Source organism: Lepidochelys kempii, chromosome 1, assembly GCF_965140285.1.
Source record: "Lepidochelys kempii isolate rLepKem1 chromosome 1, rLepKem1.hap1, whole genome shotgun sequence".
NCBI classification, from domain to species: Eukaryota; Metazoa; Chordata; order Testudines; family Cheloniidae; genus Lepidochelys; species Lepidochelys kempii.
The window spans coordinates 175,171,601-175,198,403 of NC_136380.1; the positions used below are offsets into that span (position 1 = coordinate 175,171,601).

At 39.6% G+C, this 26,803-nt stretch overlaps 1 protein-coding gene across 1 annotated transcript in view; it reads left to right on the forward strand.

Moving 5' to 3' along the window:
* TMPRSS15 (transmembrane serine protease 15) overlaps nt 1-26,803 on the forward strand; it is an 88,297-nt gene that overhangs the window by 38,109 nt on the left and 23,385 nt on the right. Inside the window, 7 exon segments of the mRNA XM_073329227.2 lie at nt 2,550-2,700; nt 3,957-4,098; nt 18,259-18,348; nt 19,739-19,864; nt 20,347-20,487; nt 22,452-22,562; nt 25,412-25,544. Coding sequence (XP_073185328.2) covers nt 2,550-2,700; nt 3,957-4,098; nt 18,259-18,348; nt 19,739-19,864; nt 20,347-20,487; nt 22,452-22,562; nt 25,412-25,544 — 894 coding nt within the window.

Consider the following 26,803-nt stretch of genomic DNA (forward strand, 5'->3'; position numbering starts at 1 on the left):
AGGGGCAACGGGGTCCAGGAGGGACTCAGGCCCAGGGGCAAGTGGGACACTGGCCTACAGAGGGCGCTCCGGAGGCTGGGAATGCTAATTCTCTGGACAACCAGCCGGAGGCGCCGCAGGGGTGAGTCCCAGCCCTCTACAGTGGGTGCGTAACTGGTTGGAAAACCGTGCTCAGAGTAGTTATCAGTGGTTCACAGTCAACCTGGAAAGTCATATTGAGTGGCTCCCATACAGATCAGTTCTGGGTCCAGTTCTGTTCAACATCTTCATCAATGATTTAGATAATGGCATAGACAGTACACTTATAAACTTTGTGGATGATACCAAACGGGGAGGGATTGAAAGTGCTTTGGAGGATAGGATTAAAATTCAAAATGATCTGGACAAACTGGAGAAATAGTTTGAAGTCAATAGGATGAAATTCAATAAGGACAAATGCAAAGTACTCCATCTAGGAAGGAACACTCAGTTGCACATATACAACATGGGAAATGACTGCCTAGGAAGGAGTACTGTGGAAAGGGATCTGGGGGTCATAGTGGACACAAGCTAAATATGAGCCAACAGTGTAACACTGTTGCAAAAAAAGCAAACATTATTCTGGTAGGTATTAGCATGAGTGTTATAAGCAAGACACAAAAAGTAATTATTTCGCTCTGTGTGCTGATTAGGCCTCAACTGGAGTATTGTGTCCAGCTCTGGGCACCTTATTTCTGGACAAATTGGAGAAAGTCCATAGAAGAGCAACAAAAACTATTAAAGGTATAGAAAACATAACCTATGAGAAAAGATTGAAAAAAATTGTTTAGTCTGGAGAAAAGAAGACTGTGGGGAGGGTAAGGGACGGGGACATGATAAGTTTTCAAGTACATAAAAAGGCGGTTATAAAGTTGTGGGAGAAAAGATGTTCTCTTTAATCTCTGAACATAGGATCAGAAGCAATGGGCTTAAATTACAGCAAGGATGGTTTAGGTTGGACATTAGGAAAAAATTCCTGTTACGATGGTTAAGCACTGGAATAAATTGCCTAAGGAGGTTGTGGAATCACCATCATTGGAGATTTTAAAGAGCAGGTTAGACAAACACCTGTCAGGGATGGCCTAGATAATATTTAGTCCTGATTCCGTGCAGGGGACTGGACTAGATGACATCTTCATGTCCCTTCCCGTCCTACACTTCTATGATTCTAAGAACTTCAGTATTAGACCTGGAGATAAGATGCAAAATTTTAACTGTGAGGGTAATTAATTGTTGGAACAGCTTACTAAAAGAATGAAACTTGGAGTCTTTAAATCAAGACTTGGTATTTGTCTAAAAGATATGGGGTGAAATCCTTGCCTCACTGAAAGTGAATGGGAGTTTTGCCACTGACTTCAATAGGGTTGAGATTCTACCCATACTAAAGTTCAACCACAACTTGCTCGTTCGTGGATGAAATTCTATGTTCTATGTTATACTGGAGCTCAAATTAGATGATCACAATGGTCCTTTCTAGTTCTGAAATCTCTGACCACTAGAAATTTTAAAAATAATAACAATATGGCCCATTTTTTCCACTTAGAAAACTTCAGGTAAACTTTTACACTCATTTGTTTGGATTTTATTGCAGAGTTTATTTCTGTTAAAATATCAAGATATTTACATTTTTAAAACTAAATCTTTAGTCTATAATGTCTTTATTTGTCTGGAAAAAAACAAACACAAAAAATGTTCTCTAAACTATATATCTAGCTTGAATTCTTTAAGACTTTTAAATATATTAATTCAAACAAGGAATCTCTGTTCTGCTTTGTCATTGATGTAGATACTACCTGAAGAAATTCTGAGTGGGAAGGAGAGAAAAAGACCCATAATGAAGTCATGAGGCTTAAAAACTCATATTATAATACCATTCTACCTTGTTGATCTTTCAGATGCCTGTCCAGGGATCGGCAACCTTTGGCACATGCCCGGGTAAGCCCCCTGGTGGGCAGGACCAGTTTGTTTACCTGCCACTTTCACAGGTTTGGTTTATCACGGTTCCCACTGGCTGCGATTTGCTGTCCCAAGCCAATGGGGGCTGCAGGAAGTGGTGGCCAGCACATCCCTCGTCCCACGCCACTTCCCGTAGCACCCATTGACCTGGAACGGCGAACCTCCCACAGTGGGAGCTGTGATCAGCCTAACCTGCTGATGCAACAGGTAAACAAACTGGCCCAGCCTACTAAGGGGCTTACCCTGGTGGGCCATGTGCCAAAGGTTGCCGATCCCTTTGCCAGTCCTTCAGAATGACACATGCTGGAAGTTATCAAAGTCTGAATATGATATTCTTTTGATACCCTGTATTGTAGAAATTTGCAAATATCTGTGGGATATTAGAAACAAATTCCCAGCATTTATTGGGTGAAAATACATTAAAACCTTTTAGTTTTTGACCTGTCTTGAATTCGTAAAGCTATGCAATGAAAAGCTTGAATTAGTATTTTCAGTATGATATTTCTTTTTATTCACTCATATGGATGAATTCCAGTCTGATAGGATAATATAAAATCTTGGTATTTCCCCTCCAGGTATCATATGTATGGTACTAATGTTTATCGTTTAAGTATTAACATCATGAATAGCAGTAACATGGAGAAGACAGTTTTCCTGAAAGAAGGAAATTATGGAAACAACTGGAATTACGGACAAGTAACATTAAATGAAACATCTAATTTTAAGGTTTGTTAAGCTATTACTCTTTTTTATTACTTGAAGCTAACTCTCTTTCACTTTATTTTCCATCAACCTTTGTAACCGTTTGCAGTATTCCACATCTGCCAAAGTAATATCCTTTGTTGTCTACTAACACTTACTGTCAAATAATTATTAGTATGCAGAAGACCGGGGCTTCAGAACTGAACTGTGTATTTTCTAGGGTTTAAATTGTTGTTGTTGTTATGGTAGGACAGGGAGACTTACTGCTGTCTGAGGACAGCCAGCTTTATATCCAAAGAAAGCTCTTGGTCACAGCAAGGGAAATCTGAGAACATATCCAAATCTGATTGTAAGTTGAAATACCTTGATCGTGAATAACATATGAAGCATTTGTCCCTAATGAGATTTGACCAGAAACTTTAGATTCCCAAGTAGTTCATCCAATTAATTACATAATTATATATTGGAATTTCCAATGTTTTGGAAATGTTTTTTTATATCCAGCTAGGTAAAAAAATGACTCTACTTGTATCAAAAATCAAAAGGAATTATTCTCTAGTAGAACTACTCTAGGTAGTTTTTTTCAGCTATTCTGAATTAGACAACAAATTCATTCCATAAGTATTAGGGATGACCAGTCATTTGAGCAAAATCACTTCTGGAAAAGAGTGCTAATGATTGCAGTTACCATCTGAGCAAACAAATGCTCTTGTAATGTGGGTATAGTCAGTTTTCCAGGAAACCTGGATTTCCTTTTAACACCATGAAGAATATTGCATTTGGCTGTTCAGATCACCAGCACTTAATATTTGGTAATAGGCCTGCTGGAGGTAATAGTAGGTTTGGGGCACAGCAAATTCTCTTCTGATTAAACTAGTTCACCTCCTTATAAATCAAAGGAGATAAGCCAATTAAGGCCAGCAGAGAATTTAAACCATAATGATTTCAGATTCTGTGTGTGGAAACTTCATTATAATAAATAATGAAATTATTGAACTGCATATTCAGTGTTCTGACTCATTTGATATATAGGGTATAGATGAGTGGATCTCTCCATTTGTAAGCATGAACCACAACCTAGTCTTCGGTAGCGCTGTTTCACAAAGTTTTCTAGCGGGGAATTATCTCTTGTCATTAGCGACTCACCAATGGAATGTCAGACCAGAGATTATGGTAGAAATTAAAAAAATGCATGAAACAAGGGAAAATCTGTTCAGAAGGCACAGATCGTTAGATCATTTAGCATTACATTCTAAATTTGTGTTTTTCATGAATTTCAGGTTATTATTGATGCCTTTAAAAACCCAGGTCAAAGTGATATTGCCCTGGATGACATTGGCCTGATAAGTGGACAGTGTAAGGAAAGCATTTATCCAGAACCAACTTTGGTTCCAACAAGCACTACTCCACCTTCACTTCCCAGTAAGTCAGTTTTAAAGTAAAGTACAGTATATGTTTATTTTCTATGAGTATATTTGTTTGTAAACATTTTCAACTCTTTGATTACTTAGACCTTTGTTTGTAGTTACAAATCAGAGGTCAAAATCTTAGCTGGCATATATCATCAAAGCTCTGTTGATATGCACAGGGCTATATTGATTTACATCCATTGAGGATCAGGGCCTAGATTTTGAAAGTATCAAAGAATAAATCATTTACATTTTTAAGGCCCACTAAAGAACTCTAATCCCATCTCAAAAATATGTAGAAAGGGAGGTTTCCTGGAATTTTATTTTAATGTTCATATTAGACTTTACATTTTGAAAGCAATACAGAATAACCAGGTGGTTTGACCATGCCACACACTGACATCAGTAAGGGATTACATGGCTAAAATTTCATGGAGCTCTGGCTGTGTATCTACATCTGTATTTTAACAGAGCTGAAAACTCTGTGCTTGGTAGGTAACTTTCTTGTTCAAATGGGCAAGCCTCTAGTGTTCCAAGCCTGGTTTTAGAGTCAAATACCAGCATGGCAGGACCACCCAAGTTTAGGGGCACCATCCAAATATTCCTCCCAAACAACAGTTTAATTTAAAGTTCATGAACTATTAAAATCCGTGGCTGTAAAACTCCTTTCTGGTGCACCAGACTCCTCTGTCTATATCATTCCTAGAAAGTTCACAGGGAGACATTGTGTGGAGACCACAGAGATTTAAAATTCCTGAATTTATATTGTTTGCAGGTTTTTAAACTCTTTTTCTTTAATGCAACCATAACTTTGTATTTAGAACATGCATATAACACAGTGTAGAATCAATATATCTGATATTAACTCAGTGGGCTAGACCCACCGATCCTTCTAGGTGCCTTATAAACATATGAGTAGAGCTGGTCAAAAAATGGTGAAAATTTATTTTGTTTTGGAGATGTTTTTGCATTTTTTTGTGGAAAAAAAGTCATGGGAATTTTGATAATTAAAAGAAAAAAAGCTTTATGTGTGCCCAGAAGGTCTGAAATAATTGAAATGAACAATAAGTGCATGAGAATCCTGTTTCATACTGGATTTACTGTCCTTTATAAATCCTTCTAGTTGCTAACTTGGCAACATATAGTAAATAATGATGGTCTTAAATGAAAATAACGGGGGTAATTTATTGGCTGTGTTTCCAATCACACAAAGTACTGTTTACTAATATTGACATTCCACTAAAAATCCCATCACATCTAAATGTAAAGCGTCAGTAATGGAAAGCAAACTAAAACTTTTTGACTTTTATGATAAAAGATTATTTTTAAACCTTCCTTGCAATAAATATAAGAGGAAAGGAAAGCTCAAAAGAAAGTTTGTGTCCAAAGTTAAACTTGGACAACAAATTAATCTTAATCACCATAATAAATTAGTTTTGTTCTTTGCTTTGTAGGCCTTCATTTATGTAAAATTCTCAGTGAGTTTTCAATAATATTATCTAGCAATATGGTATTCACTGAGTGTGAGAACATGGATCATTCTTGGTTCATGGAGCAGTGTGATGGAGCTATCTTAATCTATTTCAATCTGGATACATCCTTTTCCATTTGAGCTGCATTAGAAGTTGAAAGTTTTTGAGATTGAAGCACATGAGTAAACTTCCACCAGTTTTTGAAATAATGCAAAAGAACGTTGAAGGATGTTCTAATGGTAAATAAATGACCAATACACTGCTCAGTTCCATCTGTGGGATGATGGAATCAGTATAAGAATTCTGTTTTACCACTGACAGCCATGTGCTGACCTGGTTTTAAATCTATAACACATTTCCAAAGCTGAGTTTTATCCTTTTTCTTATGCCATTACACAAGAAATGAACATTTCTGCACAGTTGAAATATTAAATTTAATCATATATCTAAAGTATCAAGACCAACATGTAACATACAATGCATGGAACTGATGGTGAGCACCCCGATCGGATCATCTTGTCCTTCACAGTGAAAATAAAGCATGCTTTCTGAGGACACAGGATGGTAGAAAATTATGAGCATATCTTGTTTGCTTTCTTATAGCATTCCTGTATCTAAGGCATACTAAAAACTATCTTGTCTTTAAGCTGTCAAAGGTCCTGAGTGCTTCAAAGTAATATTGAACTACAAAAATAGACTTTGTGCAAGTTTAGTACTGATACTGATTTCATTACAAATTTCATGTCAGAAAACAAGAGATGAGAGGAATCTGAGTTGAGTCAATTTCTTCTGCTAGGCATTATGCTTCAGTAAAATGTGGTGTTGTCTTTTGCAGTAGCACAAAACACTATTGAAATGCCAAGCATTTCTGTAGCTTTTTTGCATGACTGTCAGTTCTACATTTTTATTTGCAATATTCATTGCTGTAATCTGTGAATGCTCATTTTCAAATCATGTTTTGACACTGAGCATAACACACAAATAGAGTGGAAATGACTAAGAGTAGTTTTTGCAACTGAGTTGGTTGTATCCATCTAGATTATGATTATGGCCAATGCACAAGGGAGCTTTATGTGAGTAAGGATTCAGGGCTGGGCCCATTTAGATTAATTAACAGAGCTGTCTTCAAAAGTGCTCAGAAAATCTTCTGTAGTGCACAGTTGCCAACTTTCACGCGGTAAATAAGCATCCCAACTTTCACAATAAGCCAAAAATCAAGCTAAGCCCATTTCAAAGCAAGGCCAAAACAAGCCAATCCCTAAGAACCCCAACACTCTATGTGACTCCAACACTCTATCTAGATCCCCCCGGTGTGGGGGGCTGTGGGACTGTGGTGGGCCTGCTGTGCACCCCTGACTCTGTCCCCCCCCCGCTTACTCCTGCTTGCCCCTTGCCCCTGCTTGCCAGGAGCCGATCAAAAAAAAAAAAGCAAGAAGATACAACAAGCTACAAACCAAACAAGCTACAAGCCAAAAACTAGCCAACAAGCAACTCACAAGCCAATTAAGCCAAAACCAAGCCCAATTTCTGCGTTTTTTTCCACGGGTTTGGCATGTCTGCTGTAGTGTCGTCATCAGCGGAAAAAAAATGTGTGATTGCAGTTTGTTACTGGTAACTAGCATCAAGCATAAAGTCCAAAATAACTGCATAATACTTTTATAAACACCACTCAGGATGTTGCCAATATTTTTTCTCAACATGAGCAAAATCAATTACTTTTCTACTGTATTTCCTTACCAGGGTAGTGCTTAGAGGATTGTGAAGAATGTGTCTTATGCTTAGACTTCACAAGATCAAATTTTGCCCCAAGCAACAACAAGCCATACCATTTTAAGGTAGCCGTTGTTGCTCTGCTAAAACCATCAGATGATATTGATTCAGAAAGCCAATTAACTATTGAAATCTCTGTGTGTGTGTGTGTTTCATAATAGAATGCTAGTGTCATCATTTGTTGTTGATCCTATCTATAGAAAGTAGACTTCCCTATAAACCCTTTGAACCATAACTCTAACTTGACATATTTTCTAACTCTACATAATTTCTACATAAAATGTCTGTCTTGAGACTCCTGGCACTATTTTTTCTCTTTTAGAGCTTTTGACATTTCTTGCCAAGAATAATAGGCAAATAGGAACCCGTTTAGTAGGGCTATCAAAGGAAAATATTAAGCCATTCCTTATGTTCCAGAGCTTCCTCCTGAGAGAATTTTGTGGACAATCTCAACAGGAACTTTCCCATTGTGCAGGCGGTCTCTAAGTGGCTGTGGAGGAATTCATTGCTTAATTCTGCTAAACTTGCAATGAAAAAAACAGTGCTCTGCATATTAGGTAATTAAGATCACATTCTTTCACTGTTTGCCCTTCTACAATGGTCATCCCTCTCTAACCACTGAGGTCCAAATGTGGAATGCAATGAGTGGCAAAGACCAAAAATAGGTACACAAAACAATTCTCCATGCAGGAAAATTAGAGTATAGTGGGAGTCCTTCCCTTAGGGTAAATGACTCTTCCTGTAACCTCAATTTCAATATTCTTTATTTTTGTTGTAAATAATTGTCAACAATAGAAGTGAGGAGACACCAAATTTGTTTTAATCATAGGTAACTCTGGGACAAAAATAAGTAAAATCCCTCAAAATAAGGTATACTTAAAAGATATGGCAACAATACATTTCAGACAGAAACCATCTTTTATCACCTCTCCTTCATTATCATTCTCATCTTTAGTTCTTCAGATGAATTTTGCAAAATGGAAATGTTGAAATATCCCAATAAATGCCATTTTCTTCTGGGCTTTTTCTTCACTTCATAGAGCTTCTTGTCTGGAGATGTTTAGTTCAATTTTGCAGACTGAAGAGGTAAATGTATTTTGATGCCAAAAGTTTGGATGCTTCTCTGAAATGAATGTACTAATCTTTGTAGGGTCACCAGTCACTAATGGAGAATGACCTCCAAGTATTTCTGCTGGTCCCTTATAGTTTTGACGATGTAAGTTTCACATGCTCAGAGACAGCAGCTCAATTTCTGCCCATAGTTAAAAGAACCCCACTTACTTAAGTGGGGTTGCATGGGATGTGACTAAGGGCAAAGTTTGGGCCAGTGAATGTTAGAAGAGATAAAATCTTGTAAAACAAACAAAGATCATATAGATATTGCCAAGCAAACAGAATATTGCAATATGTATTGTTTTTTCCAAATCCCTCATCTCCATAAAAAATTAAGGCGTGCAAGTTTCTTAGTCAATTGGCATTAATCATAAACCCTAGAATTGGCGACTGATTTACAAATGTAGCTTTTTATTATAGCCAAAATCTTTAATTAGATGTTTTTTTTTCTTGGTGTGCAGGATGCTGCATTCTTTTCAACTTGCGGGATCTAAGAATTTTATCCTGTGCAGATAAAATAGTATTATTAGAGAAACAGAGAGCCAGTTTCAACCAAGAAGATATATATATTATCACTTCAAATATTCTATTCTTTACACACATGCACACACAATTCGTATATGTCTTGTCTATAGAGTAGGTTTTTTGTCAGATCATAACTCATGAGAAAAATTGTTCCATGGAAAAGACAAATGGCTACTTTTAGCACTTAGAAAGATTATGTGAATGAGCTAATAGATATCCAATGAAGTGAAAGTAACTGACATAAGTATTTGAGAAATTCAACTATCACCCATTTTACACTTGTTCTGTTGTTGTGGCCCTTTTATCTAATAACACTGCTTATCAGGGATACTAAAGATCCATTATAATACAAGTCTTTTGTTGCTTTATTACAGAATACTTACCATCTTTTCTAAATAGGTGGACCACCATTAGTGTAAATGGTATCATCATAATTAGAATGGCAGATACTGTAAGTGCTTCTGCCAATTCCTTACTGTCATTTGTCTCTAGACAGCTTGTAATATATCTTGCTAGACCAAGTATAAAAGATGTCTTACTAGCCAGCTGTTTAATGTGAAATTATACTTGAAATTTATCTAAAATAGTAGCTCGTAAATATTTAAAAGCAGTGACCCTTTTGAAACTCTTCCATTTAGTGTATAAATACTATGAGTGCTATCCATTTTGGCAGGCTCACTAATGCCACTGAAGTCTGGATGTATTTTCACAGGATCCTGACTACTCACCTTAACATATATTTTATTAAAATATATTTTGAAAGGCTAAGATACACATGCAGAGCTCTCAAAACTCTGTTAAAAAAAAAACCTTTATAAGTAACCCCTACACTTGTTCAGTATAGTCACACTATAATAATACCCTGCACGTACATAGCCCTTTTCATCCAAAAAGTTGCAAGTGTTTTAAAAAGGTGGATAAGTATTCTCATCTCCATGTTACATATGGGGAAACTGCAGCATAGAGAGGTGAAATGATTTGTTCCAGATCACACAGTGAAGCAGTAGTTGAGCTGGGACTAAAATCATAGAATATCAGGGTTGGAAGGGACCCCTGAAGGTCATCTAGTCCAACCCCCTGCTCGAAGCAGGACCAATTCCCAGTTAAATCATCCCAGCCAGGGCTTTGTCAAGCCTGACCTTAAAAACCTCTAAGGAAGGAGATTCTACCACCTCCCTAGGTAACGCATTCCAGTGTTTCACCACCCTCTTAGTGAAAAAGTTTTTCCTAATATCCAATCTAAACCTCCCCCACTGCAACTTGAGACCATTACTCCTCGTTCTGCCATCTGCTACCATTGAGAACAGTCTAGAGCCATCCTCTTTGGAACCCCCTTTCAGGTAGTTGAAAGCAGCTATCAAATCCCCCCTCATTCTTCTCTTCTGCAGGCTAAACAATCCCAGCTCCCTCAGCGTCTCCTCATAAGTCATGTGTTCTAGACCCCTAATCATTTTTGTTGCCCTTCGCTGGACTCTCTCCAATTTATCCACATCCATCTTGTAGTGTGGGGCCCAAAACTGGACACAGTACTCCAGATGAGGCCTCACCAATGTCGAATAGAGGGGAACGATCACGTCCCTCAATCTGCTCGCTATGCCCCTACTTATACATCCCAAAATGCCATTGGCCTTCTTGGCAACAAGGGCACACTGCTGACTCATATCCAGCTTCTCGTCCACTGTCACCCCTAGGTCCTTTTCCGCAGAACTGCTGCCTAGCCATTCGGTCCCTAGTCTGTAGCGGTGCATTGGATTCTTCCATCCTAAGTGCAGGACCCTGCACTTATCCTTATTGAACCTCATCAGATTTCTTTTGGCCCAATCCTGCAATTTGTCTAGGTCCTTCTGTATCCTATCCCTCCCCTCCAGCGTATCTACCACTCCTCCCAGTTTAGTATCATCTGCAAATTTGCTGAGAGTGCAATCCACACCATCCTCCAGATCATTTATGAAGATATTGAACAAAACCGGCCCCAGGACCGACCCTTGGGGCACTCCACTTGATACCGGCTGCCAACTAGACATGGAGCCATTGAACACTACCCGTTGAGCCCGACAATCTAGCCAGCTTTCTACCCACCTTATAGTGCATTCATCCAGCCCATACTTCCTTAACTTGCTGACAAGAATACTGTGGGAGACCGTGTCAAAAGCTTTGCTAAAGTCGAGAAACAATACATCCACTGCTTTCCCTTCATCCACAGAACCAGTAATCTCATCATAAAAGACAATTAGATTAGTCAGGCATGACCTTCCCTTGGTGAATCCATGCTGGCTGTTCCTGATCACTTTCCTCTCATGCAAGTGCTTCAGGATTGATTCTTTGAGGACCTGCTCCATGATTTTTCCAGGGACTGAGGTGAGGCTGACTGGCCTGTAGTTCCCTGGATCCTCCTTCTTCCCTTTTTTAAAGATTGGCACTACATTAGCCTTTTTCCAGTCATCCGGGACTTCCCCCGTTCGCCACGAGTTTTCAAAGATAATGGCCAATGGCTCTGCAATCAGAGCCACCAATTCCTTCAGCACTCTCGGATGCAACTCGTCCGGCCCCATGGACTTGTGCACATCCAGCTTTTCTAAATAGTCCCTAACCACCTCTATCTCCACAGAGGGCTGGCCATCTCTTCCCCATTTTGTGATGCCCAGCGCAGCAGTCTGGGAGCTGACCTTGTTAGTGAAAACAGAGGCAAAAAAAGCATTGAGTACATTAGCTTTTTCCACATCCTCTGTCACTAGGTTGCCTCCCTCATTCAGTAAGGGGCCCACACTTTCCTTGGCTTTCTTCTTGTTGCCAACATACCTGAAGAAACCCTTCTTGTTACTCTTGACATCTCTTGCTAGCTACAGCTCCAGGTGCGATTTGGCCCTCCTGATATCATTCCTACATGCCTGAGCAATATTTTTATACTCTTCCCTGGTCATATGTCCAACCTTCCACTTCTTGTAAGCTTCTTTTTTATGTTTAAGATCCGCTAGGATTTCACCATTAAGCCAAGCTGGTCGCCTGCCATATTTACTATTCTTTCGACTCATCGGGATGGTTTGTCCCTGTAACCTCAACAGGGATTCCTTGAAATACAGCCAGCTCTCCTGGACTCCTTTCCCCTTCAAGTTAGTCCCCCAGGGGATCCTGGCCATCCGTTCCCTGAGGGAGTCGAAGTCTGCTTTCCTGAAGTCCAGGGTCCGTATCCTGCTGCTTACCTTTCTTGCCTACAGCCTAAGTCTCCTGACCTGAGTCCTCTGTTCTAGCTGTGCGTCCAGGAACAAAGGGAGAGTGCAGTGTCATAAAACAAATAAAAGCTCACATCAGCAAATGGTCCTATGGTGGTATACCAACGGTTCATGGTGGTATACACACTTATGGCTCTATAGAAATAATAATAATGGCATATCTTCAATGCTCTCTTTTAAAGCATAATCCAGTTGTGGCCTGTTGAATTATTCATCTTAAAAATAGAAGAACAGAGCTAGTTTTATGCACTGCCATGCAAGACAGCTAGGTTCCCTCTCAAGCTCTGAAAAAAGGAGCTGCACAGAAAACAGAGGGGAGAGAAAATCTAATGGCTTGAGGAAATGTTCTTTGTGGCAGGGAGACACACACTGAAATAGGTTCAGAAGGTCTATTGAAAGCATTGCTAAAGCTTTTCCTATAGGGTTAGATTAGATAATTTGTAATATTAAGTGGTCTGGGCTAAAATCTTCCCTGTGTTTCATTGGCTCACTGGGGAAGAATTCTTCCTTTCACCCACCAATGTATCTGCATAGGAGTAAGGAAGGATACACTCCTAGTGCTCTATTGAACACAATTATAACAATTCCTAATAATAATTCTAAGCTTTTCACAGGCCTTGGTTAGTACATCTGCTGCCACACAGGTCTCTTAGGGCAGGATCCACCAGTTTGGCAGTATAGTCAGGTCCCTGATTTTTGGGGTACATGCTCCAGTTAGTAGTTTGCAATAGAGGGGTAGAGGGGTTTGCAAGTGATCCTTTTGGATGAGCACTAAAGTGAGTTCCAGAACACAGTTCTCTTCTCACTCTCATCATCATCTGGAACTATCCTACCCTGTGCTGGCAACAGAGCTCCAGAGCTCACTGCACAGTTTACATCCCTTGTTCCATCTCTTGCATGGCCTTAGCCAACGATTGGCAGGCTTTTCCTTTTTACAGGTAATACCAGTGATTGGCAGTACAGTGTGGTAAGGGATGCTCTGGAATAGCTCACTGTATTCAAAGCTGCCTACAAGAGTCAGAACTCAATTCCTTTGGGAATTGGGTATCCAAATTCCTTAGGCGACTTTGAAAATCTCAGCCCTAGAATTTTTCTGTGGTATTTAAACAAGAGTGCAATACAGAAGTATAGGAAATCATTCAAGATATTGTGGTAGGCTAATGCTTTAATTATGGCCAAAGCTGAATGAAAAAGCATGAAATCTTTTCCCAAAAAATTTTCTTGGCATTATTTTTCACATATATATGAAATTTTGACATTATATATATAATTATATATATGTGTGAAAAATAATGCCAAGAAAATTTTTATATATAATTATAGAAAATTATATATAATTTAAAATTTGTCATATATATATACATATATGACAAATTTTAAATGGCTAATTATCTGACCCACTTTGTCATTTTAGTTCCACATGGTGTCCATTAATAATTTATTCAGTGGACAAAGAAAGGAAAGGACCTCTGTGTCTAAGAACAACAAGTATTTTCCAAGGCTAGCAAATCAAATACAAAGACATTTAGAAAGAGAGTAAATGACAGAGAGATGTTGCTAACTAAAATTCCAAGTTTCAGAGTAACAGCCGTGTTAGTCTGTATTCGCAAAAAGAAAAAGAGTACTTGTGGCACCTTGGAGACTAACCAATTTATTTGAGCATAAACTTTCGTGAGCTACAGCTCACTTCATCAGATGCATACTGTGGAAAGTGTAGAAGATCTTTTTATATACACACAAAGCATGAAAAAATACCTCCTCCCACCCTACTCTCCTGCTGGTAATAGCTTATCTAAAGTGATCACTCTCCTTACAATGTGTATGATAATCAAGTTGGGCCATTTCCAGCACAAATCCAGGTTTTCTCACCCCCACCCCCACCCCCGCCCACACACACAAACGCACTCTCCTGCTGGTAATAGCTTATTTAAAGTGACCACTCTCCTTACAATGTGTATGATAATCAAGGTGGGCCATTTCCAGCACAAATCCAGGGTTTAACAAGAACGTCTGGGGGCGGGGGTAGGAAAATACAAGAGGAAATAGGTTACCTTGCATAATGACTTAGCCACTCCCAGTCTCTATTCAAGCCTAAGTTAATTGTATCAAATTTACAAATGAATTCCAATTCAACAGTTTCTTGCTGGAGTCTGGATTTGAAGTTTTTTTTGTTGTAATATCACAACTTTCATGTCTGTAATCGCGTGACCAGAGAGATTGAAGTGTTCTCCGACTGGTTTATGAATGTTATAATTCTTGACATCTGATTTGTGTCCATTTATTCTTTTATGTAGAGACTGTCCAGTTTGACCAAAGTACATGGCAGAGGGGCATTGCTGGTACATGATGGCATATATCACATTGGTGGATGTGCAGGTGAACGAGCCTCTGATAGTGTGGCTGATGTTATTAGGCCCTGTGATGGTGTCCCCTAAATAGATATGTGGGCACAGTTGGCAACGGGCTTTGTTGCAAGGATAGGTTCCTGGGTTAGTGGTTCTGTTGTGTGGTATGTGGTTGCTGGTGAGTATTTGCTTCAGGTTGGGGGGCTGTCTGTAGGCAAGGACTGGCCTGTCTCCCAAGATTTGTGAGAGTGTTGGGTCATCCTTCAGGATAGGTTGTAGATCCTTAATAATGCGTTGGAGGGGTTTTAGTTGGGGGCTGAAGGTGACGGCCAGTGGCGTTCTGTTATTTTCTTTGTTAGGCCTGTACTGAAGTAGGAGACTTCTGGGAACTCTTCTGGCTCTATCAATCTGTTTCTTCACTTCGCAGGTGGGTATTGTAGTTGTAAGAATGCTTGATAGAGCTCTTGTAGGTCTTTGTCTCTGTCTGAGGGGTTGGAGCAAATGTGGTTGTATCGCAGAGCTTGGCTGTAGACGATGGATCATGTGGTGTGGTCAGGGTGAAAGCTGGAGTCATGTAGGTAGGAATAGCGGTCAGTAGGTTTCCGGTATAGGGTGGTGTTTATGTGACCACCATTTATTAGCACTGTAGTGTCCAGGAAGTGGATCTCTTCTGTGGACTGGACCAGGCTGAGGTTGATGGTGGGATGGAAATTGTTGAAATCATGGTGGAATTCCTCAAGGGCTTCTTTTCCATGGGTCCAGATGATGAAGATGTCATCAATATAGCACAAGTAGAGTAGGGGCGTTAGGAGATGAGAGCTGAGGAAGCGTTGTTCTAAGTCAGCCATAAAAATGTTGGCATATTGTGGGGCCATGCGGGTACCCATAGCAGTGCCACTGATCTGAAGGTATACATTGTCCCCAAATGTAAAATAGTTATGGGTAAGGACAAAGTCACAAAGTTCAGCCACCATGTTAGCCGTGACATTATCGGAGATAGTGTTCTTGACGGCTTGTAGTCCATCTTTGTGTGGAATGTTGGTGTAGAGGGCTTCTACATCCATAGTGGCCAGGATGGTGTTATCAGGAAGATCACCGATGGATTGTAGTTTCCCCAGGAAGTCAGTGGTGTCTCGAAGGTAGCTGGGAGTGCTGGTAGTGTAGGGCCTGAGGAGGGAGTCTACATAGCCAGACAATTCTGCTGTCAGGGTGCCAATGCCTGAGATGATGGGGCGCCCAGGATTTCCAGGTTTATGGATCTTGGGTAATAGATAGAATATCCCAGGTCGGGGTTCCAGAGGTGTGTCTGTGCGGATTTGATCTTGTACTTTTTCAGGGAGTTTCTTGAGGAAATGCTGTAGTTTCTTTTGGTAACTCTCAGTGGGATCAGAGGGTAATGGCTTGTAGAAAGTGGTGTTGGAGAGCTGCCGAGCAGCCTCTTGTTCATATTCCGACCTATTCATGATGACAACAGCACCTCCTTTGTCAGCCTTTTTGATTATGATGTCAGAATTGTTTCTGAGGCTGTGGATGGCATTGTGTTCTGCACGGCTGAGGTTATGGGGCAAGTGATGCTGCTTTTCCACAATTTCAGCTCATGCACGTCGGCGGAAGCACTCTATGTAGAAGTCCAGTCTGCTGTCTCGACCTTCAGGAGGAGTCCCCCTAGAATCCTTCTTTTTGTAGTGTTGGTAGGGAGGTCTCTGTGGATTAGTATGTTGTTCAGAGGTGTGTTGGAAATATTCCTTGAGTCAGAGACGTCGAAAATAAGATTCTAGGTCACCACAGAACTGTATCATGTTTGTGGGGGTGGAGGGGCAGAAGGAGAGGCCCCGAGATAGGACAGCTGCTTCTGCTGGGCTGAGAGTATAGTTGGATAGGTTAACAATATTGCTGGGTGGGTTGAGGGAACCATTGCTGTGGCCCCTTGTGGCATGTAGTAGTTTAAAAAGTTTAGTGTCCTTTTTCTTTTGTAGAGAAGCAAAGTGTGTGTTGTAAATGGCTTGTCTAGTTTTAGTAAAGTCCAACCACGAGGAAGTTTGTGTGGAAGGTTGTTTTTTTATGAGAGTATCCATTTTGGAGAGCTCATTCTTAATCTTTCCCTGTTTGCTGTAGAGGATGTTGATCAGGTGATTCCGCAGTTTCTTTGAGAGCGTGTGGCACAAGCTGTCAACATAGTCTGTGTGGTATGTAGATTGTAATGGACTTTTTACCTTCAGTCCTTTTGGTACAATGTCCATCTGTTTGCATTTGGAGAGGAAGATGATGTCTGTCTGTATCTGTACAAGTTTTTTCATGCAGTTGATAGATTTCCACTCCATACGGCTAAATGCAGTGCCTTGCATAATGACAGGTTTCAGGGTAACAGTACAAGGCAGAGTAATGCCCCTCTGCCATGTACATTGGTCAAACTGGACAGTCTCTACGTAAAAGAATAAATGGACACAAATCAGATGTCAAGAATTATAACATTCATAAACCAGTCGGAGAACACTTCAATCTCTCTGGTCACGCGATTACAGACATGAAAGTTGTGATATTACAACAAAAAAACTTCAAATCCAGACTCCAGCGAGAAACTGTTGAATTGGAATTCATTTGCAAATTTGATACAATTTACTTAGGCTTGAATAGAGACTGGGAGTGGCTAAGTCATTATGCAAGGTAACCTATTTCCCCTTGTTTTTTCCTATCTCCCCCCCCCCGACGTTCTTGTTAAATCCTGGATTTGTGCTGGAAATGGCCCAACTTGATTATCATACACATTGTAAGGAGAGTGATCACTTTAGATAAGCTATTACCAGCAGGAGAGTGGGGTGGGAGGAGGTATTTTTTCATGCTTTGTGTGTATATAAAAAGATCTTCTACACTTTCCACAGTATGCATCCGATGAAGCGAGCGGTAGCTCATGAAAGCTTATGCTCAAATAAATTGGTTAGTCTCTAAGGTGCCACAAGTACTCCTTTTCTTTTTAAAATTCCAAGGTTTGCATTAATTTTTTGTGGGTTTTTCTAGTTGTAAATCTTGAATGACAAGCATTTAAAATATTGTACAGCCAAACAATACAGTGTATGTTTAAAACTTTTCATGTATAAAGCCTTCAAGCTCTGCTCTCTTGTAATCTTAGGAATCCTTGATCAACAAATAAGGGACAGATTGTGACCATTTCCTCTGCCAGAGTTCAAGGGGAGGGCTTCACCAAGAGTGGTCACCGTTGCAGCACTTGTGTTCCCCAGAACACAAGAAGCACATAAGCAACAGAATCTACAAAAAGGCTTTTGATGGAAGCGCAGTACTGCCCAGCTCTGCATCAGCCAGCAGAACTGACTGGCTCTGGACAGTAGTGCATATTATATCTTCTTAAGGAGAAGAGCAGCTGCTGTGTTCCCTAGGAGCTCTGTTAGATACTCTGCTTCCCTGAGACTCAGTGGTCGCACTGGGGTTGATTGACTCCTCACTGCCAGTGGTTCACAATTGTGTATTAATAGCACCATCTGGCTCTGAACCTTCATACTGTTACTGTAAAGCTGAATGCAAGTTCATTCTCTTTATAAAAATGTTGCTGTTCTTTCCAGGTCTATAAAGCGGAAGGAAATACCATTAAGTGACCATTGAATGTATGACCTGTAATTTTATAGACTGGAACATGGTCTTTCTAGGTAATTGGTTGCACAAAGAGGCAATAGGTGACATATTTCTGAAACTCTTTCTCTTTTAGCTGACTGTGGGGGACCATTTGAACTCTGGGAACCAAATACTACATTCAGCTCTACAAATTTCCCGAACAACTACCCACACAAAGCTTCCTGTAAGTCTCCTCTCCCCCAGATCTTAGGGGAGGATTAGTACAATAAAAATGGAAATAGATTATAGGAACTATGTGCTGTGAGGAAGGAGAAGAACCCTTGCTTTATAATTGGATAACTGTTAATTGAGAGCCGTGTTGGCAACTTGCCAGGAGGCTGAGGTACTGGATGTTAGCTAGCTGATAAATTGTGAAGAAGATTGCATCCACTCTCAGTTCTGGTGCACACACCACAGCAATATGGGAGCTGTCATTTTTGTAGTCTGTCTAAAAGCAGTGAGGGTAGCAACAGGCCACACTGGAGAACTCTGTCAGCTTGCTGTATGTGGCCTGCAGGCAGCGTTTTAATCGTACCTCCTATAAAATAATTAATTTTAAAATATTTTATGTGGAAGAACATTTATGTGTATTTTGTGAGTGGTTTTGATTGGAGATTCTCCTCTCGCAGTGGTGTAAATCAGGAGTTACTCCACCGAAGTTAATGGAGGTAAAACTGGTGTAAGTCAGAAGAAAATGAGGCCACGATGTTTTGATAATGTACAATATTTGCTGCTGATGCTTGAAGTGAAGAAGAAAGCACTGTTGTTGCTTTTCAATTAAATTTAAATTTTGTTCAGTTGTTGTAGGAGAGCTGTGTGAATTCTCTGGTGTGCTAATCACATGAAATCAAATCCTGTTTTGTTTTGGGGTTTTTTGGTCACATTAAGGTATGGTATCCTACTTTCAGACACTAATTCCGCAAGATACTTAATCACGTGGCCTTACTTTAAGCATGTGCAATAGTCACACTGAGGTCACTGATGGTGAGGCCATGGTTAAAGTTAGGTATGGGCTTAATTACCTTGTTGAATTGGGTCTTAGTATGGGATCCAAGACGTTCTGAGCATTGCATGGTTCTCAGAAAAAGATTGCCAGTTACATCCTACTTATGCTTCTCTATATGTCCTTGAGCAATTCTGGTCACGAGTTCTCACTTTGTGGAGAAAGAGTACATGTAATCTTTTTTTGTTTGTTTGTTTTCTGTCAAACAAATCTTTCCCTTCAATACACCCAAAGCTGCAAAGGCTTTTTCCATAGAAGGAGCATAATTGGAATGACCAGACCTATGCCATCTGATTCTCTTAATTAAATAATGCTGATACTATTGCACCGAATTTAAGTGACAAGAAAAATCATTTGGAATTAGGCCCCTAAATATCTTTAAAAATATGACCCTTAGTAACTGATGAAAATAGGATTTAGGCTTCTTAATCACTGAGGTGCTTTCGAAAATTTTACCCAAGATCTTTTTCCTCATGGCCTGTCAAAATGCAAATACTATTGTAAATATAAAGCATGTGGGGTTTTTTTGTTTGTTTGTTTTTATTTGTTTTTAATTGGAGTTGTTTTCTAGGTGTGTGGTATTTAAATGCTGGAAAAGGAAAAAACATTCAGCTTCATTTTCAATATTTTGAGCTGGAAAATATCTATGATGTTGTTGAAATCAGAGATGGAAGAGGAGCGGATTCCTTGTTTTTAGGCAAGTACCACATATTGAATTATATGATGAATGAAATCAGGGACAATTTTAGCAATCTGATCAACATGATGGAAAAGGAATTAGGTGTCTCTAATTTTATCTGTATTTTGGGATGATCCATGATACTTGGGAGTTAAATTAAATATATCCTCATGCTTTCTGATTATGTGATCCTGTCAAGACTTATGCACATGCTTAACTTTCCACACAGGAGTACTCCCATTGTAGCTCAGCACACGTGTAAGTGTTGACAGGATCAAGGCTTATGCTGCTATATTAATGTGTCAGGTTTGGAAAATATACCTTCCTTGTTATAAATACTGCAAGGATGTGGGAGGCTTGGGAAATAATTACTACCCATATGTTGCTGTTGCTATCTCTCAATTTGAAGATGTAATACCTTTCATCCTACGGCATCCCAAAACATCTGACAATCCATCTAACACATCACTGCAATGTACTTATCTTTTCCTTGAGAATAGCTGTCTATACTGGACGAAACCCTGTTCCAGATGTCTTCTCCACCACTAACCAGATGACAGTGCTCTTCATTACTGACAAATTCGGAACTCAGAAAGGATTTCTTGCAAATTTCACTTCTGGTTATAATCTTGGCATGCCTCGTGAGTAAAGTTCACTATCTGTTGGATTTAAACAGGCACAATTACGCTCTAACAAAGTTAAGATTGTAGAAAAAGTTATATGAAATTGGGAACAGCAAAAGCAGCATGCAGCACATCAGTCTAAACTTTGGAGTATCTGATCATAAACAGCTGTTGTCACTGTAACATCATTTAAACAGGTTTCAGAGTAGCAGCCGTGTTAGTCTGTATCTGCAAAAAGAAAAGGAGGACTTGTGGCACCTTAGAGACTAACAAATTTATTTGACCACAAATACAGCATCACTTTACTTGATGAAGTGAGCTGTAGCTCACGAAAGCTTGTGCTCAAATAAATTTGTTAGTCTCTAAGGTGCCACAAGTCCTCCTTTTCTTTTATCATTTAAACAGAATAATAAGTTTAGCCAAATTCTGCACTGTCTAGAACTCTGTGCAGTACCACTGGATTTAGGGCAGAATTTGACTCAGTATTGTCAAGTTTACAATAATTTTTTTCTTTTTTTTTAATAAAAATAAATATATGGAAAGTTACCAGCATGTATTAATTATGTTCATGCCCAATAATCAGAATAGCTCTTTGTGAGTCATTTTGGTCCATCATGGGCTGTATTTAGGAAGCTTTTATAAAATATTTAATGTGGACCTGATAACTAAGAACAGATTAGTGTACACAGTAACTATGGGCCAGATTTTGAAAGGTATTTAGATGCTTAACAGTGCAAATAGGTGCCTACGGACTTCTGAAAATCTCCTAACTGCCACTTCAAACGTGTCTAGGTGCCTAACCTCCATTGAAATCAATGGGAGTTTGGTGCTTAGGCACTTTTGAAAATCCTATGTGGTGCCTATCTATATTTTAAGGTGCCTTTAAAAATCCAGGTCTTTTTGTTTACTGGGAATGGGCAAATAACTGCTCTTCCCAAAAGTGGTTCAAAAGATTTTGGCAGTGAGCAGCAGCTGAGCTATTTTCAAAATTTGGCCCTAATTGTGGGTGCTGAACACTTGAAAATCTGATCCAAAGAACTTTTGGAAACCTGGCCCATTGTGTGTATAATGTGTATAATTGTTTTAATCAATATTGTGTCAAAGGTCAGACGTGTTTGTATGACTCTCCTTGATTATTATATCCCTTATTTTACCAAAAGACAAAACAATGGATTCCCCTTAAACAGAGAGATAAAATTTCAGCTACAGTAGCCAGAAAGGCAAAGTAAACTGAAGTAAACACGCTTGTCAATAGACTAGGCATTTTTTTCCATTTCCTTGCTCCCTAATTTAATCTGTAAGCAATGCAATTAAAAAAAATGATATTAACTAGAGAAAACAAATGGTGCTGTATATTCTGAAGGAATGTAACCTTTTTCTGGTATGTAGTAGACTGAACTAGATTACACTTAGCTTGGTGCATGCATCCTTTCTTCCTATCCCCTCCATTCCCCCGCAATACTTCTCCCCAAACAATTTTTTTTTTAAAGTGACTCATGATTTTGGGTGCCTCCGGATTTGGGTGCCCAATTTTTGAGATGCCTTAAAGAAGCCTGATTTATGGAAAGCGCAGAGCACCCAGTACCCAAAATCTCTAGTCCCTTTTGAAAACTGTCCTAAATCCATTGAAGTCAATGGGACTTTTGGCATTGACTTCAGTGGGACCAGAATGTCACCCATGGTCTATGTTCCTTTCTCACCCCTCAGACGTGTATCGTATTTAACAATTGAACACCAGTAACTAAACAGTATTAACCATAACTCTAAGAGATGTTACCATGTAGTTGTTTCCATTTAACTTCTTTGTATAAATTTTAAAAACCCATGTGTTTCCATAACAATAAGATACCAGTGAAGAGCCCCTGCTCATTTCATCACTGGATTCACAGTTTTGTCCCTTCAGTCAGGTTGGATGATCTGCGTGATTAGTCTTACTCTCTGATTATGGTTTTGTTTCCTTCACTGACCAAATCTTTCTGTAGAACCCTGTGGACCCAATGATTATCAGTGTGGAAGTGGGGAATGTATACCCCTTGCTAACCTTTGCGACAAACAATGGCAGTGTAAAGATGGCTCTGATGAAGCAGAGTGTGGTAAGTGTTTGTTTTCCTCTTACCCAAAGAGCACTACATGTATTTTCAGTAATGATAATTTCTTTTCTTTTTATTTTATTACTTTTTTATTGAAGGAAACAGGCATTCAAGAAAGAACAAATGTAAAGAGGCAGAACCTCTGCAGATGTAAATTGACATAGCTCCGTTTACTTCAATGGAGCTGTGCCAGATTACACAAGCTGAAGGTCTGACTTGAAGTCAGAGAGAGAGAACAAAGTGAGTCATTCTGTGACATTGCATCTGAATGGGCAAATATCCCTGTGAAAGCAGGGAGTGTCCTCAACACTTTAAGGTGTAGACTACTTAAAATGCCAGGAGATATTCTTTTTCAGTTGTACAGTTAGTTCTACCACAGTAAGCAGGCAGATTTCTCTTCTAAGAAAACCAGTCTGACTGCTGGTTACTGCAACGTAATTACTGCTTGCAAACCTCTGCTCCCAAGCCTGACCCACAGAGCTTGCCTAGCCTCTGTCTCATACAGGTGTTGGAGCAGCATTATGACTGCTTTTCACAGCTGCTCACGTGTGCAGGTTACCATGACAACAAGAGCAACAGCTCCTGACATGCTACCATCAGTGAAGATAATAAAAAATTAAAGGCACAGTACATAGTTTTGTTTCACGTAAAATGGAAATAATAGCTCCCAAATGACCATTTATATGCAAAAACTATGTTAAAATCATGTTGCGTCTGGCAAAAAATTAAATTGATATTTCTGACAAAGTGCTGTAGACCACAAATGGTAACACTTAAGGGCAGGCTTTTAGACTCAGATACACATTTTGTTGCCTTTGGTTGGTTTAAGGAAGACTTCTAGGGCCAAGATATGACCACAGACATGTGCTGGCAGCTCCCATTGACTTAAACTAGAACTGTGTGCATGCATCCAAAAGCAGAATTTGACTCTTTCCATTATTTCATTGTGTTCTTTTTGAGTGTGAGAATGTCGTTGTCTTTTTTTTTTTCTAATTTCATAAAATAAACTGACCTGCAGCCTCCACCTACAGGAAAAGCCGTGAACATAATTATGTAGCTAAGAACAGCTGGAAAAGGTTTTCAACCATTTATATTGCAGATTTAAAATATGGATAAAGCAGTCATTTCCTGTCCTGTTATATGTACTTGATCCCAAAGAGATGTTTTTGGCACAGATTGCTTTACACCTTCTATTGAGTTAGACCTCTAAGGCTGAGTGAGCTGTTACCAAAACAAAACAATCCCCCCTCCCCACCGCCCCAAGAACTGGCCTTATCCTCAGTCTAAGCCTCAAAAGGAAGTGAAAAGTCAACTAGCCCCCATTTAGTCCCCAAAAATTTTCCTAATTTTCCTGAAACCCATTTCAAGATCTCATCAGCTGTGGCAATCAAGCTAAACTAACTGCCATCTTCAAATACTCTAGTTCCTGGGGCTTCTCGAGGATCACAGAAAAGTCAACATATTCCAAAGCCTTTCTCACCTAGAGAAGCTTATTAATATATTGAAGATTGAGAGTAGCAGTTGTTTGGGTCCCAGTATCAGAACTCCCTTCATCCCTTACCAAAATAGGAGAATCTGTTAAGAGTCATGCGTGAATCAGGGATTACATGGGCTTGTTGGAGATGGGGGAAAGGGAATTGTAGTTCATGTGAAGATAAAGAATTTCAAGGGGATATTCAAGGGGAAAAGAGGAAGAGAGTCAAAAGAAAGGCAGAAAGTTCTGACTGAGACCGAAGAGAGGGAAAGGGAGCTCTCCCAGTGAAGATGCCTCTAATGTTTTCTGGGCTTATCCAAGCTTCCTGATGTTTTAGGTTTGCCAGTCACTAGTTACTATACATCATCTCTGCCTTGCAATGATATATTTCGCCAATATGAATACCAGAAGGATCATACTCTACTAATTGCATACTGAAGAAGACATTCTCAAAGCTCTGCTGTGTGATGTTTTAGATACAGCCAGTCAGGAATATTTAGCAGATTTTTTTTTAATGGAAAATGTGGTTTCTACACAATCAGAAATTTTCACCGGAAAATGTTGATTTTGTGGGGAGAAAAATGTTTGTTTTTCCACTGGGAAAATGTAAATGTAATGGTTCATTTCAGGTCAGGCTGACAATAATTTTTCATTGCCTGAGCTGCAGCAGTGCCTGCCCAGAGTCATAGTTCGGAGTCTTCATGCTGTTCTTCTCCACTAGGGACAAGGTTGCTTAAACAGATTACAGCTCCAGTGAGCCTCCACAGCAACCCATGGAGATGCAGTTTAATGTTGAACAAAACCAAAACGAAGCATTTCAGCGTTTCCAGATTGAATATTTTTTTTAACTTTTTGCTCTGTGAAAAAATCTGACATTACAACTTTTAGTCCCAATTAACAATGAAAGCAAATGTTGAAATATCAGAATTTCTCACAGGATGAAAATTCCAATTTTCAGTCAGCTCTGGTTTTAACTTAATCTCCAATTGGTTTTCATGAAAATTGAGTAGCTAAATCATTGTACAATAGTTTGAAAAAGGGGATGATACTGGCCAGGAAGGGGCCTTGGATAGAGTGGTTGGAGCATTTGCTGCTTCAGCACATCAACTCAATAGCTTCCATTGACAAGATTCCTAAGATTCCCTTGGCTGTAAACTAAAACTCTGTCCCATGTCAGAAATGCCAGAGGAAGTGGCAGTAGCATGCCCTTTTTCCTGTTGGGTTGTGTCACCTCCGCGGCACAGGGTTCCTCATTGCTGCTAAACTGTGTAATTTACACTTTCTTCTGCCAGCACTAGTGAATCTGGCTTGCTGTCTGTTATATTTCCAGTATTGTAAGCCTAGCTGCCGATCCATGTGTCTGTTTTTTGGTCTACAGTGCGTCTGTTTAATGGTTCGCTAAGCATCAATGGATTGGTACAGTTCAGGATTGAGAATAATTGGTCTACAGTATGTGCAGATTACTGGAGTGAGCAGATTCTAAACAAAGTTTGTCAGCTGCTAGGACTAGGGTAAGTAATGTTGTGTGTTGTCTTTGTCAGCACCTCATTTATGCATCTATTGCATATGAAACATATTTGTTCTTCTCTAGGTGGTTTGAACAACTTCAGGATTGTCCAAAAAAGGAAGCATGCACATATCTGTGGAGCAGGGATTGGCAACCTTTGGCCCATGGCCCGCGCCACTTTCCGCAGCCCCCTTTGTCCTGGAGTGGCAAACCGCAGCCAGTGGGAGCTGCGATCACCCGAACCTGTGGATGCGGCTGGTAAAAATACTGGCCTGGCCCGCCAGGGGGCTTACCCTGGTGGGCCGCGGGCCAAAGGTTGCCGATCCCTGCTGTGGAGCATGACAATGATATATTTTTAAAAGACTATCCTTTGGATTTCCAAGTTCTAGCTGGATATAAAATGCTGGAAAAACTAAAATACTGCCAGAGAGGCTGTCTCCATGTTGTCAGTTTCTCACCTCACCAAAACCAGGAAATCCAGAAGTCTCATGAGAGAGCCTTTTTTTTTCATGAGATTTCCAGCCTGATGCCCAAATCTCTGTGGTATGGGAAAGTTTCTAACTATTATATATAGCACTTTCTTGAAATGAACCTCCTGTGGCTTGATCATTCCAATATTCTTTATTGCATCTGTCAAAAAATGTAACATTTTTATACCCACTTCCAACTGGGGAAAAGGAACCAGCTCTTATATATTTAATCAAAGAAACTTAAAATATGTTATAGGTATTGGTAAATTTTCCTAAAGTCCCATGAGAGTTCATGTAGTATGTTGCCAGCCATTAGAAAGAGTTCTCTGAAAAAAATGTAGGTTAAATTTATTTTAAGCAGTTTAATGTGTAAGAACGCCAGGGAAAAAAATTGAGTCATCTTCCTAAGATCTTTCTGGAAAGCCACAGATGAAAAAAATAAAGACTCCTGCTTCTATGTTTGTCTTTCAAGTCACTTCCAACTTATTTCACTTGATAAGTTGAAAAATAAAGTTTTTTAAGTTGGTCCTCCAAGTCACTACCTTCTGTACCCACTAAAATCTCTTTTTAAATTGCATTTTATTTGTTTGAGGCTTTCTCCAAGGTTCTTTCAGCATTAGTCTTTCTTCAAATGGCAAGGATCAGTCCTAATAATATTACTTGGCATTTGCACCGTGCTTTTTAGCTCAGGTCAAATCCTTCTGCAGTGCTTACTCAGGAGTGGGAGCACTCCTCTTCCTGGCCTCCAAGTGGTGGAGGGTCCTGCCATTGTATCCTGTCCCCTACTTCTCCA